This window comes from Vigna umbellata, chromosome 11 (genome assembly GCF_029865625.1).
Source record: "Vigna umbellata cultivar VRB3 chromosome 11, Vumbellata_1.0, whole genome shotgun sequence".
NCBI lineage: Eukaryota > Viridiplantae > Streptophyta > Magnoliopsida > Fabales > Fabaceae > Vigna > Vigna umbellata.
The window spans coordinates 206,321-220,785 of record NC_142175.1 but is presented as its reverse complement, the minus strand read 5'-3'; the positions used below and the strand labels follow the sequence as shown (position 1 = coordinate 220,785).

The 14,465-nt window shown below is 31.1% G+C and overlaps 2 protein-coding genes across 2 annotated transcripts; both read left to right on the top strand.

Annotated features, from left to right (window-relative positions):
* The first annotated feature begins 3,913 nt into the window (after nucleotides 1–3,913).
* Nucleotides 3,914–9,145, top strand: LOC148190673 (peptidyl-prolyl cis-trans isomerase FKBP62-like). Its single transcript, XM_088102212.1, has 13 exons — nucleotides 3,914–4,297; nucleotides 5,371–5,457; nucleotides 5,799–6,059; nucleotides 6,153–6,227; nucleotides 6,311–6,391; nucleotides 6,531–6,725; nucleotides 6,826–6,918; nucleotides 7,003–7,178; nucleotides 7,395–7,517; nucleotides 7,601–7,747; nucleotides 7,833–7,960; nucleotides 8,264–8,384; nucleotides 8,927–9,145. Exons 1-13 carry the CDS (start codon nucleotides 4,099–4,101, stop codon nucleotides 8,975–8,977), a joined length of 1,737 nt encoding a protein of 578 aa, XP_087958338.1. The 5' UTR covers nucleotides 3,914–4,098; the 3' UTR covers nucleotides 8,978–9,145.
* A 2,481-nt stretch (nucleotides 9,146–11,626) lies between these two features.
* Nucleotides 11,627–14,111, top strand: LOC124846521 (small ribosomal subunit protein eS8-like). Its single transcript, XM_047323795.2, has 5 exons — nucleotides 11,627–11,772; nucleotides 11,878–11,950; nucleotides 12,875–13,205; nucleotides 13,578–13,750; nucleotides 13,835–14,111. Exons 1-5 carry the CDS (start codon nucleotides 11,769–11,771, stop codon nucleotides 13,908–13,910), a joined length of 657 nt encoding a protein of 218 aa, XP_047179751.2. The 5' UTR covers nucleotides 11,627–11,768; the 3' UTR covers nucleotides 13,911–14,111.
* Nucleotides 14,112–14,465: the final 354 nt, after the last annotated feature.

Genomic DNA, 14,465 nt, shown 5'->3' with positions numbered 1-14,465 from the left:
TCTAAAAAACATGTCATATACATCAACTTGTCATTAAACGATGTTTTAATTAAATGATGTTGTTATATGCAAGAGCTCTCTGAATATATAACTGTTTGATGATCATCAACAGTTAAAACAATTAATATTTTACGAAAAGGTGTCTTTATGCTTTCATGCCTCATTGTCTTTTGTGTAGGAAATGACAGCACGAAGCTTCATTCCAAAGCTTTGCACAAAAATCAAAAAGACGTTGAGAGATAACAAGATATTCGTAAAATGTTTTCTTAATGCTTTTAACTCATAAATATCATACAAGCTATTGGTGTGAAAAAGCACTGCTACTCTACAACATAGACCTGAGTCTGATCAAGCTACCTAAAAAGGCTAAGAAGACTATATGAAAATCACTCTATGTCCAAGAGTCATCTCTTGTTAAAGTTTATACAAAGATGTCTCACGAAAGAGAAGAAGATAATGGAAGAGTGCAAAAGTAAGAGCAAGAGAGAATGTGAAGAATAAGAGAGATGAGCAAAACGAAAGATAAGAAAATGAAAGAAAAAGAGAGTTATCATTGCATACTTACCTTGTTGCTCTATCTTCAAGATCATAATGTCAAAAGCTTTCATTCAGAGAAAAGTACAAGAAAGATATCATTGAATATCTTCTCCAAAGGCCTATCTTCAAGCTCATGGCGTCTAACGCTCATACGAAGAAGGTGAAAATAGAAAAGAAAAGGATAGAGAGAGAAATCATGCACGAGTAAGATCATTAAACATTAGCTCTACTCTACCTTAAAGCTTATATCGTCTAATGCTCTTCAATCTAAGAGAAAGAACTTCATAAGTTCACAGATTGTATTGTATTGTATTGTATTGATCCTCTCATTAAGAGTAACTCAAATATGTATTTGTAATCAAACATTAAATGTGTTTGTATTAAATCCTTCTATTGAGTTAAACATTTTAGTCAAGATTGGCTAGGGAAACCATGAGTGGTTGACAAGGGATTATAATACTTAGAAACTAATAGTGGGTAAACTTGGACTAGTCAGGATTGACAAGGGATACTAGGAGTGGTTAGAATACTTGGATAGCAAGAGTGGTTAAACTTGGACTAGTCAGGATTGACTAAGGGACCAAGAGTGGTTAGAATACTCGGTGTATACCAGGAATTGTTTGTACTCGGTTGTGATCTTGGATAAGATTAGTGGAACCTCTCAAGAGTTCTTGATGAAGACTAGATGTAGCTAAGGTTGAGTGAACCAGTATAAAAGCACATGTGTTATTTTCTTTTCTATTTGAAACGTTTTCTTAAAATGCTTTATTGAAAATAAAATTGTCTAACAGTTATAGCAAATTATTTAACCCTTATTATAGTTGACAAGCGTTGTTTTGCAGAAGAGTTTAGAAATTGGAGGTTGTTAAATATTGGACTAACCAAATGAATGGTGATGAAATTGTGGAACATACGAAGAAGACCCAACATGTCGATAATAACTTTATGGTTGGGGTTGCTTAGGAAATGTATGTATGTGGTTTGTCGTATTATTGAAATAAATAGAAAATGTTAGATAAATAAAAATAAATTTTAAAAAATTGTTAAGAAGTCAACTTACAACCCCAAAGAGACCTAAGCGTAATCCACAAAAGGGATTGACAATATTCTTTACCAAAAATCTTAAAACAATTGGTTTATGGGTCTTCATACATATGTGGTACTCAACTTTCTCATATCTATCTAATGTGAGACTTTGACTCATACTTGAATCTAAATATATAACATTGAAAATCATTTTAGTTCCTTTTAAGCACATAATAATATATTTACATGTTTGTACAAAACAAAGGTATTTTCACACTAGTGCTTTCTGATTTTACAAATCACAATGGAATGGATGAAGGAATAAAACTCGAAGTTAGTGAAAATAAATTGAGGAGGAGTTCATTTTGGAGTAAGATATTTTTTTGATGTCATCCACCCAACAAGTTCATTCATTTAGTTAATAATGCCAAAATATTCAATTTGAACTTTCAAAAGAAATGTGTTTCAATTCAAAATAAGTTACTTATAGTGTGACCATTGGCCAAAATTATACATTTGTGGTCATCAAATCCAAACACATATGTACAGGGATGACAAAAGACACCTGCAATAGAATTTGGGACTGAGATAAATCATGTAATGTAGATAGCTGCAAATTATACAACAATATGTTTTGGACACAATTGTATAACATGTTACTTGTCTTTATATTGTTAACAATGTTCAAGACACCTTCTCGTACATTTTGGAACATGTATTTACAATCTCAAGCCATGCATTGATGATTTCAACTATTTCAAACTAATAGTACAAGTTGACAGGGCATTTTTATTCGAAAATATCATAACAATTTTGTTAACTATAACTGGTTTAGATGAAAATCGAAACACATTTTCTTTAGCTTTTAAAATTAGTGAAAGTGAAATAGAGTAAGTTACAATATGATTCTTAATATAATTCTTTCAATTGTTGTAAGCATACATCACATCTCAACCAAATATATGTATGATAACTCACAAAGGAACAATCATATTGTTATCATCATCAAAATCTCCCTAAGTTGGTTTGGGAATGAGATGATATTGTCTCAACATACTATTGCATCAATCATAAAAAAAAATTATGAGTTGAAGAAACAACTAAAAAACATGAGTATATTTATTCCTTAACTTCCATTGCTTAATATTGAATGAGTCACAATTTATTTATATAACTTTATTCATTACATTGCCATAGGTTACGAAATGAAACAACCCACTTTCCAAGCTAAGTAAACGATAATGAGATTAGAATTATGATGAGTAGTTTCCTATATAAGATAAAATACCTTTAGAAAAGTTGACTTAGGCATATGAAGGGACAAATATATGTACATATGACAACAAATCTAGCCAAGTGCATGAACTTTATTTTAAAGAGAACACCATCTTTATCTATTTGTGTTCTTGCTAAGACAACTTTAAAAGAACAAAATCATAGTTTGTTGAATGAAAAAACAAGATAGAATACGAGGAGTTTATCAATATTTTGAAAAACATTATTAATTTATTAAAAAGAAAGTGAAAATCCATCATTTGTCATGCTCAAAGATATAATCGACAAAATTCAAAGTTAGATGTTTATAAGATAGCCACTCCCCAACTTAGACACCGACTTATATCATTCATAAAATATAAAATGATTGATAATATGATTATTAAAATTCTTATATTGATCTAATCAACATCTCCATAATATTTATAAGGTTTATAGGATACACTTTTATCCAATTTAAAATAAAAATTATTAATATATTTATATAAAATTAATTTCAGTATATAAAGAATTAGACAAACTCATAATCTCTTAATAATAAATTAACCAATTCTAATAAATAAAGAATTAGACAAACTCATAATCTCGTAATGAAATAAATTAACCAATTCTAATAATTATAAGACGACTCTTTCTCATATTAAGTTTGATTACTTAACTTTTAATATATATATATATATAATTTATTCTTATAAGTATAAATTATAATGCAATGTAAATATCTTATAAAAAAAATACAATAATGTGACATACTCAAATGAACCAATATCTAGAATTAATTATTACTATATAGATTGACCTAATAATAATAATTTATATTTCTTAATCAAATAGTGTATATAGATTGATTATTGACTTATGGATCCAAGAATTTTAACGGTGATAAACATTTACAGCTAAAACTAATAATAAAATATCATTAAGATTATTTGAAAATAGTATGTTAAAAAAAAATATACTCTTAAATTCTTAAATAAAAGCACATTCAAGAATTTTTAGTTAGAAAAAACAGTATGAAAAAATAAAATACACACCTATATTTAAAAAGTAATATTAGTTAGCTAAATCTGGAACCATCCTAACCCTGAATTCTCGAAACTACCCACACACTCTGAAACGCTCGCTGTAGAACTCTCTGGAACCTCTTCTCTTCTCACCTCCCTTTTAAACCCTCTTTCCACTTTGCCCTTTCCCTATTCGCTTCTCTCTTAACCGCTAACCACACAAGCCTTCTTTCTTCCGTTCTCCGCAATTTAACACATGGACGAAGATTTCGACATGCCGCCGGCGGATTCCATGAACGACGATTTCGACTTCGCCGGCGCCGACGGCGGGGACATTGACCCTCCCGTTCTCAAGGTTGGTGAGGAGAAGGAAATTGGAACACAGGGCTTGAAGAAGAAACTCCTCAAGGAAGGTGAAGGATGGAACACTCCTGAAGTTGGTGACGAGGTTCAAGGTACCACTCGTTCCCCCTTTTTTTTTTTTTCTGAACTAGATATTTCTTTTCAGAAATTAATTAACTTGCGAGACACTGTTAATGTACATTTTATATTGGGCGTGTCACCTCTCTTAATTCAAACAAATCTTATTCTTTTTTATTTTCACGTTGTTTAAATTAGCTTCTAAGTGTTTTATAATAAACTTCTCCTAATTACTTCTAGAAGGGAAGATAAATGCTGGAGATCTCATGCTCTCTCACATTCATATATATATATATATATATATATATATGTATATATATATATATATATATATGTATGTATATATATGTATATGTATATGTATATGTATATATATTGGTCTTGTTTGGATTTTGTGAGGTTGAGATAAGAGTAAATTATTTATTTTTGAACAAGTGCTTCTAGAAAGGAAAAATAAGAGAAAAATAGGTGATTTGACACTCTTCCTTAGTAAAAAAATTAGCTTATGATCATGTTAAAGAAATGTAGAGAAGTTACATGTAAGAACTTCTACATATTAGCTTTAGCTTTCCTTATTCATAGGGATGTTTTAACTCGTAAGAGAAGTTTGTCCAAAGACGTGCCTGATTCTCTTTGGTTACGTTTTCATTTCTTTAGCATTTACATTTCGTAATTTTTTAAGTTACTTTTCTGTGATTAGCTTGATAAAAACACGCGGCTACACACTTTTAATTGTCTGTTGTAGTTTTGTTTTGTTTTGCATGATCTCTAATTTCATTTTGTTATATTCTACATTTCCATTTGCATTTGTTGCATTTCCATTTCTATATTTGTTACATCCCTGTATTCTGATTGAGAAATGGTAGTCGTTTAATGATTTATTATGGGTGGAAATTTATGACGTAAGATATTTAATGAATTTTAATCACAATTGTAGCTTTTAGTTAATTTTATTTTAAAGTAAAGACTATGGAAGAGTGACTTAATTATCTAAAAGATTGTGTTAGAGAGTGTGTAACTTGGCACTTTTTTTGCCTAGCATGTTTGAGTTTCTTGTTTTTTTTTTCTTTAATTTCTTAATGATTTATTGGATTTTAATTTTTTGTAGTTCACTACACTGGGACGTTGCTTGATGGCACTAAGTTTGATTCCAGCAGAGATAGGGGAACACCTTTCGGTTTCACACTTGGACAAGGTGAGTTTCTTTATTATTTGAGAACTGTGGGGTGCTGTGATTTAATGCGTTGGAAGTTGGAAGAGTATGTCTGTTTGATTTGTTATCAAGTGGGGACTTAGCTATTAGCATTTCAGTGTGTATTTTAGGAGTTTAAATGAGGCTGTCGTTGTGATGATCAATTTGGGAAATTACTGTTGAATGCATAATCATGATTTGATGGTATCAATAACTATTAATAGGAGAGTTGAATGAACACTGTATGTTTGTTTACACTTTATTTTTTGGAACAATATATTTTGTTTTGATCGGAAATTTGGAAAACACTATGTTTTGATGTATCTGGTGCCTCGGAAATGCAGGGCAAGTTATTAAAGGATGGGATCAAGGTATTGCAACTATGAAGAAAGGTGAGAATGCCCTTTTTACCATCCCAGCGGAGCTAGCGTATGGTGAATCTGGTTCTCCTCCAACAATTCCCCCCAATGCAACTCTTCAGTTTGACGTGGAGCTGTTGTCTTGGACTAGTGTTAAGGACATATGTAAGGATGGAGGTTTATTTAAGAAGATAGTTACTGAGGGGGAAAAATGGGAGAACCCCAAGGATCTTGATGAAGTTTTAGGTATGAAGTATGAAATATTGTTAAATATTTAATTTTTCTATTTTGGTATTATTCAAGTTTGACTAAACTATGAATGCATTCTTGCTGTTGCAGTGAATTACGAAGCACGTCTTGAAGATGGGACTCTAGTAGCAAAATCTGATGGAGTGGAGTTCACAGTCAAAGATGGTCAGTGCATGCTAATTTTGTCACGCTGTTCTTGTTAAATTGGGCTTTTCTGTGATTGTACATTAATGTTTACTCTATTACAGGTTATTTTTGTCCTGCTTTGTCAAAGGCTGTTAAAACCATGAAGAAGGGAGAGAAAGTGATTTTGACTGTGAAGCCACAATGTAAGTTGTCTGCTAAAAGTTTTGGTACCTATTGGAAAACCTTTCTCTGCTTTTATCTTTTACTGAAATGGAGATAAATATAATTAGTCATTTACCTGTTTAGTTGAAATTTTTATGCATTTATTCATCTATTTTGTAGATGGATTTGGTGAGAAGGGTAAGCCAGCACATGGTGATGAAGGCTCTGTTCCTCCAAATGCATCATTGGAGATTTCTCTTGAGTTAGTTTCTTGGAAGACTGTGTCAGAGGTAACTGATGACAAGAAGGTCATTAAGAAGATCATCAAAGAAGGGGAAGGATATGAGCGTCCAAATGAGGGGGCAGTTGTGAAATGTAAATACTTGTAATTCTTAATCTGGATGATAACCTCTTCATTGTTCATGGATTAGAACATGGTTTTGATGTTTCCTTACCTCCTTTTGCATTCTTGTAGTGAAAGTAATTGGTACGCTGCAAGATGGTACCTTGTTTTTGAAGAAGGGTCATGATAACGAAGGGGAGCTGTTGGAATTCAAAACTGATGAGGGTAACTCGAAAAATGTCTCAATGTTTCTCTGCTTCACACCATGTCATTCATAATGCTAACAAATGTGTGTTATGGGTTGAGCAGAACAAGTAATTGATGGGCTTGACAGAGCTGTGTTGACTATGAAGAAGGGTGAGGTGGCATTGTTAACTATTGCGCCTGAGTATGGTTTTGGCTCATCGGAGTCTAAACAGGAACTTGCTGTGGTTCCTGCTAATTCCACTTTGTATTATGAGGTTGAGCTAGTATCGTTTGAGAAGGTAAGTTAATAAAAATCAATGGTTTGCAACTATGCATTGATCTTGTGCTTCAATTTTACATGCTTTTTTTTATTGCCTGTTTTTGTTCCCATATATTAAATATTTGCATTCTTTTTCGTGTACTTAACTGAATTAGCATGATCAATCTGAGTGTTGAAGTCGAAGTCCGATGAAGTTCTCTACCGAATAATAGTTGATATTGTTGTCTCCTTCCAGGAAAAGGAGTCATGGGACATGAACACACCAGAGAAGATTGAAGCTGCTGGCAAGAAGAAAGAAGAAGGGAATGCATTATTTAAAGCTGGTAAATATGCAAGAGCTTCTAAAAGATATGAAAAGGTAATCGAAGATAAATTAAACACCATTCATCATTCATTCTCCTCCATTCCAATGCGACTTCTGAGGCATTCTTACTGTCACAGGCTGTAAAGTTCATAGAATACGATACCTCCTTCAGTGAAGAGGAGAAGAAGAGCTCCAAGACCTTGAAGGTTGCCTGTAATCTAAACAATGCAGCGTGCAAATTGAAGCTAAAAGATTATAAACAAACAGAGAAATTGTGCACAAAGGTGTGACTGCAGTTGCTGTATTCCCATCTGATAATTATGGTAAAATTTACAAACGTGAAAACTGATTTTTGATTTGGACCCGCAGGTACTGGAACTTGAGAGCACTAACGTGAAGGCTCTCTATAGAAGGGCCCAGGCATATATCCACTTGGCTGATTTAGATTTGGCTGAATTTGATATTAAGAAAGCTCTTGAGCTTGACCCTGACAACAGGTAGATAATTTGATGAATTTAATTGAATAAACTGATTGGATTGATTAGAAGTTGCTAAATCTTGTATTTACCTTGAATTTTACTTAAAGATCATATTTATTAGAGTCATGGATATGTTATAGTATACGAATATTTACTCATATTTTATTTGAATCACTATTGTTGGGTATGATAGGACGATAGTTTGTGAATGGGTTTATAACTTCGAATATCATCTATTTGTATATTGAATGATTTATCACTTTTTATATTGAGTGGTTTTTTTGTAAAGACACTTACATTTGCTTTTGATTTATAAACCAGGGAAGTCAAGCTTGAGTACAGGACCCTGAAGGAAAAGATGAAGGAATACAACAAAAAAGAGGCAAAATTTTATGGAAATATTTTCAACAAACTGCATAAGCTAGATTCTTTGGACAATAACGTGAGTATTCCGCACTCTAGTTTCTCTTATATGTGTGCCTAACATATATGTATGTACACATCTCCGAGTTTTCCATTTCCGACCTTCACATTCTAATGTTTGAATTTGAATCTCTCTCCGAGCTTTATAGTTGTTTCATACTTCAAACCAATAAGAATTTTTCAATTTTTCGTCTCAATAATCTGAAGTTTAAAGGGACAAGTACTGTTAAATAAATACTCTTAAAAAGGAAAAAGATAGGTTCTAATTGTGTAAAATGCTCGTGTTGTTTTATGTTCTTTACTATATTATGCCTGTTTATGAAAAAGACGTTTACCGGTGTGTGTGTGTGTGTTTTTTGTGTGTATTTATATGTATTCACGTGTTACCGAGTCACTTGTTTGTGAGTGCTACTAAAGTTAACTTAATTGGAAAATAGTATATATCTAGTAGTTGTAACTTGGTTCCAAGTTTGTGATTAGTGAGATAAAGTTTGAGGTTTGGTTTTGTTTTGAACCGAGTGTTTTCTAACTTACCTTATTTGTTTAATGTTTGTGATACAGAAAGCAGAGTCGAAGGATGCCCAACCCATGAATGTCGACAGCAAGGCATAAACACCATGGAAATTCATCTAATTTCTAGGGTCTGCTTTCTTATTATTATTTGTGGACATTTGGAAATTATGATGGATTATGAAATGTGATTCCGGACAAATTTTGTTTATTTGTTCTGGGAAAATGAAGTTCTAATAATCAAAACTAAAACTTAGTTATTTTTCTTGAGTCATAAGTCTCTTTTATGCAAATTATTATATATTTTTAATTTATTTAGACTAAAATGTCTATATTTTTAATTTAAATCAATGTCCTATTTAACAAAAAGTCTAGAACAAAATAAACATTTTTATAGTTAATTTTTAAATGGTTTATTTAAAATTAAACATTTAAAAGTAAAATGTGTATATAATTTCACTGAGTTTACCAGTTTAATTTCCTGTAAATAATTACTTGTTAAAACTAAACATCGAAGTTTGTAAGTTTAAAATAATAATGAAAAGAAACAATCAAATGTTAAACGAAGGATAACACAGAATAGACATGAACATTTTGAAGAATAAAACAGACACGAACATCAAATTGAGTCTTTGATAAAGAATAATGTGTATAGAAATTGAATCTGAAATGTTATTATTATTTTTATTTTGGCTTTACGAAAATTATTGACGTTTATATTTATCAATGACTTACGGTGGTACATGTTTATGAGATGTTTTTCTATTTGTAAGTCGGTTTCTCATGACTTCAATACCTTATAAATAGTTGTGTTGTTTTTTATTTCTTTTAGCTTTTTTAAGGATAAACCATATTTTTATTTTTAAATCATTATGAAAACGTATCTAGTGTTTAAATTAATTTTTTTCAGAAATTGTTTTAATTCATTATAAAATTTGCTTTATCATATAAAAGATATCTTCCATGTTCTAGGTTTAAAATTATGTTTTACACCACTTTTTACAAGGTACAATTTAAAATTTAATTTAGAAATGAAACATAATGTTTTAAAATAGGTTGAAATCCATTAAATGAGACCACTTTCAACACAGGTAAATGTCTATTTGTTCAAAACATCAAATATCTCAATTTCTTTATTTTGTCTTTTTTATTTTACTAACAACATGAGAGAAATTACTTTGAATTACATGAGAAAAATAATTGCGTTATGATATTTATATACAATTCATTTAGTTTTTTTTTTCAACACTGTTCAAAAGAATATCTTTTTCTCATTTTATTATATACTTATATTCTCTTGAACAGAAACACTTTTCCTTATATAATCTAATTGTTGATATTTAAATATCTCTTTCTTATTTTTTCTTCTCTTTTTAATAACAACTGTCATTTTATTATCAAAATTAAAGAGCAAGTGTATGTATATTTCTCACTTGAAAAAAACCTTTCAAGATAACAACTAAAGCCAGATAATAGAACTCCTAGACTTGAAACATAAATCTTTAATTAAATGTAGTGATTTTATAAGATCTTTTTACATATGCAAGGGACTTGACCAAGAGTAAACAAGAAAAGAAAAATGAGTTAGTTTCGTTAATCCTAAAGTTAATCATGATTAGCACATACAATTCCTTGAAATTGAGGAATGCTCATGGGTAATTTCTTAAATCTAAAAGTAAATTAATGATTGATCCTTTTAAGAGTCATCTATTTATTCCCTCAAGTTTCAAACATCTCTGAAGTTTCCTTAAATTCTATAATACTCCAAGTAAACAACGCAAACAAAGAATATACTATGCACATGTCTATTTGTCGTTTTATCTTGTTTTCCATAATTCGAAGTTTTTCTAGAAATTGTTTTTATCACTCGCTATATATTCTTTCTTTCTTGCATTTATTTCTCTTATTTCTCTTCTTCATTTTTAACAAGTTCTTTCTCATTTTTATTTGTATCAGACTCCAAAATGTATAAATCATTGTTTAGGACTAATCTATGTCATTCCTCTCAAGACTCAATCTCAAAACAAAATCAATATAGAATAAAAGAAAAACCATTCAATCTCCTATTTATTTTAATAGGTCACTTTGGATTAAACTTCTCCAAATTTGTACTTCATTCACCCTTTAACTCATAATTTATTAGACCTCACTTTAACATATAGGATTTGAAATATTATTAAAATTAGCAATCCTATCATACATTAATAATATATAATTATAATTACACAATAATAAAAAGATTTTAAAGCTCTAATTTGAAAAAATTTAAAACTTGTGTCCCGACAAATCTTTTATTAAAGATTTTCATTTTATTTTTTTACATATGTAGTTGTCTTTTATTTTTGGCATAATTATATATTATAATTAGACCACAACAAAAATATTTTTCAACGTTAATTTGGGAAAATTTTTGAGAAAATTTAAAACTTTTGTCCCGAACAAATCTTTTATTAAAGATTTTTATTTTATTTTATGTAATTGTCTTTTATTTTTGGTATAATTCGATCTAGATCTAACATATTCACTCAAAAAACCATAAAAATAATTTAATTAAACATAAAATTTCTTTTTTGTAACATCTGAAAACTAAAATTAGGGAACGAAAAGAAGATCAAAATCACAAAATAGAATTTAACTATGATAAAAATGATAATATTTGTTTTACCTATTTCTTAGTTTTGTTTTAAAAAGAGCTCCAAATTGGTCCTAGACAATTAGTTTGAATTTAAATTGGGCTTGATTCTGGGCCGGGAGAGTGAAGTTGGATCAGCAAAAGGTAGGGTTTCGTTTGTTGAAATATATAACGCGTAATATTAGGGTTTTTCCAGGGAGCCAAGAAGCAGAGAGATACAATACAGAGTGTGTTGTTGCTTCTTCGCCACAACTCAACAACATGGGTCAGTAGATGCTTCCCTAAAATCTTTCTTTCGTTGATATTGCAAACGAAAACCCTAATTCCATCTTTTCTAATGGGATTTCTTCTTCTTCTTCTTCTGAATCAGGTATCTCCAGAGATTCTATGCACAAGAGGCGTGCCACTGGTGGCAAGAAGAAGGCCTGGAGGAAAAAGAGAAAGTGTGTGCCCCTTTTGCTTTATTTATTTCATTGTTTTAGTTTTGTTTCGTGTCCATCTAAATTTGTGTATTTGAATTTAGTCATATCTCTCTTCTTTTACACTTACTTGCCTAATGTTGTTGCTAGTAGTGTGAGATATGTGTGTGTAGGAGTTTTTGGTCGTTTTGATTATTACGATGTTTTGGGATTTGTGCTTGGTTTTATTTTGGGGTTGACGGTTTGAAATTAAAATTGAAATTGTGTCTTTTTGCGTAGATAAGGTTGTTTTTTCAGTGGAGATTTGAAATGTAATTCTGTGTGTAATTGAGCGTATAGCGTATCTAGATTTAGTTGTTCTTCGATTGAGGTTTTGATGCAATAAGGGGAAAATCAAAATTGTACTAGAGAGTCGTGTTGAACTTTGGTGCTAAATTGTGAAACTGTTTCAAATCTTAACTTGATTTCTTTACTCTGCCTGCTGCATTTTCATTACTCTGTTTTAGCTAGAATTGGACGGTCCTTGAGTAAAATCGAGAACTCCCCTTGTAATGCTTTTTTATTAGCAATTGTCTGGTGCGTGGTTCTGAAATTTTAAGAAATGGATTATTGTACCGTGTTTTTTTTCATTTATGTCAAATACAGAATCATCGAGAGGAGAACTTAGATACAGCAACTAGGAGAATTTAGGATTTTTTACTTTGAACAAACAGTGACTGAATATTTACATTTATTTAGGTTTTTGGATCTTTTTACTAATTGTTTTGATACCATTCTTAAATATCCCCTATATTTTTCTCATTATATTTTAAGCAGATAATTACTTGTTTCTATTTTGATAAACGTAATTACAACATGTTATAATTATTATACTACACATTTTTGGCATTTTTTCTAAACCATGATGATATACTCTATTAATTATTTTTTATTGGTGGTTTCTGATAGGTATGAGCTTGGTCGCCAGCCTGCTAACACTAAGCTGTCAAGCAACAAGACTGTCAGGAGGATCCGTGTTAGAGGTGGCAATGTGAAGTGGAGAGCACTGAGATTGGATACTGGAAACTACTCTTGGGGAAGTGAAGCTGTAACTCGCAAGACTCGTATACTTGATGTGGTATACAACGCCTCAAACAATGAGCTTGTGCGTACTCAGACCCTTGTCAAAAGTGCTATTGTTCAGGTTGATGCCGCTCCCTTCAAACAGTGGTATCTTCAGCACTATGGTGTTGACATTGGTAGGAAGAAGAAGACAGCTGCAAAGAAGGATTCCGCAGAGGTTGTGCCTTTTGTGATACGTTTTTCTTAATCCACTCTTTATGCTCTCATAACATAGAGACTCTTTCTTGTCTTCGGTTCATTGGATACAGTATCTGAACTATAATATGTTCTGAAAAGTAAATTATGTGTATATAGTCTAGCAGCCATAATATTCTATCTTTCAATATTTTCTCAGTCTGATTTGACATGATAGCTAGGATGTAATGAATTGCATTGCTAAACAGTGTTTTATAGACTATCAAAATCTGATTTGTTTCTAGCTGGTTCAAGTTACTACTTGCGCAACAGCTATTTGTTTTTATTAGGAATAAATATATGGAACATTATAGAAGCTGATACCTATTTATCTATCCTGGGATTTAATCTGCAGGAGGGTGACGCTGCAGCAGCAGAAGAAGCCAAAAAGAGTAACCATGTGCAAAGAAAACTAGAAAAGCGCCAGAAGGATCGCCAGCTTGATGCTCACATTGAGGAGCAGTTTGGTGGTGGTCGTTTACTTGCTTGCATTTCCTCTCGACCTGGTCAATGTGGCAGATCTGATGGGTAATTACTTGAATTGTCACTATGCTTAATTTGTGTATAACGAACCACTTTCATAACTATTTCCTTTTTTGCTGGGTTATGCAGCTACATTCTGGAAGGTAAAGAGTTGGAATTTTACATGAAGAAACTCCAGAAGAAGAAGGGGAAAGGTGCTGCCTGATTTTAGGTTTTCCCCAATTTTTATATATGGCTTTAGTCGTTTTTATTTGTTGCTGGTACCATTCATGCTGATGTTTTGTGCCACAGGACATTTAGTGCAAACTATCATCCTAGTATTTCAAATTGACACTTAATTTTGTTTTTAACTGTTTTTTGCTTCTGATGAGTTACAATTTTATAAATGAATGTCTTTTAATCCTTATTGTTGGGGGTCAGGGAAGGTGTGTTCAATATAAATGTGAAGATATATCAGATAGGTTCCTCTCTTTTTTAAAATAAGCAGTATGATTTAATATTAGCAATCTTATTTAGATTTTATTTAGAGTAAGATGTATTGCTTTTTTATCTTTTCTATTTTCTTCTGTCTACTAGAAATAAGAATGAAGCAAAATCATGAATATCAGTTTATTGGGTGATTTCTGAAAACAATATTTGTTTCTATTTTCCTTTAAATTCAATTGGCTAAATTAATATTAATGTTTAATATCCATCGAGGTTTCGAACTCCCAGCCTAAAAGTTTTGTTATCATTCTAAAAATAACTATTCCCAAATCGT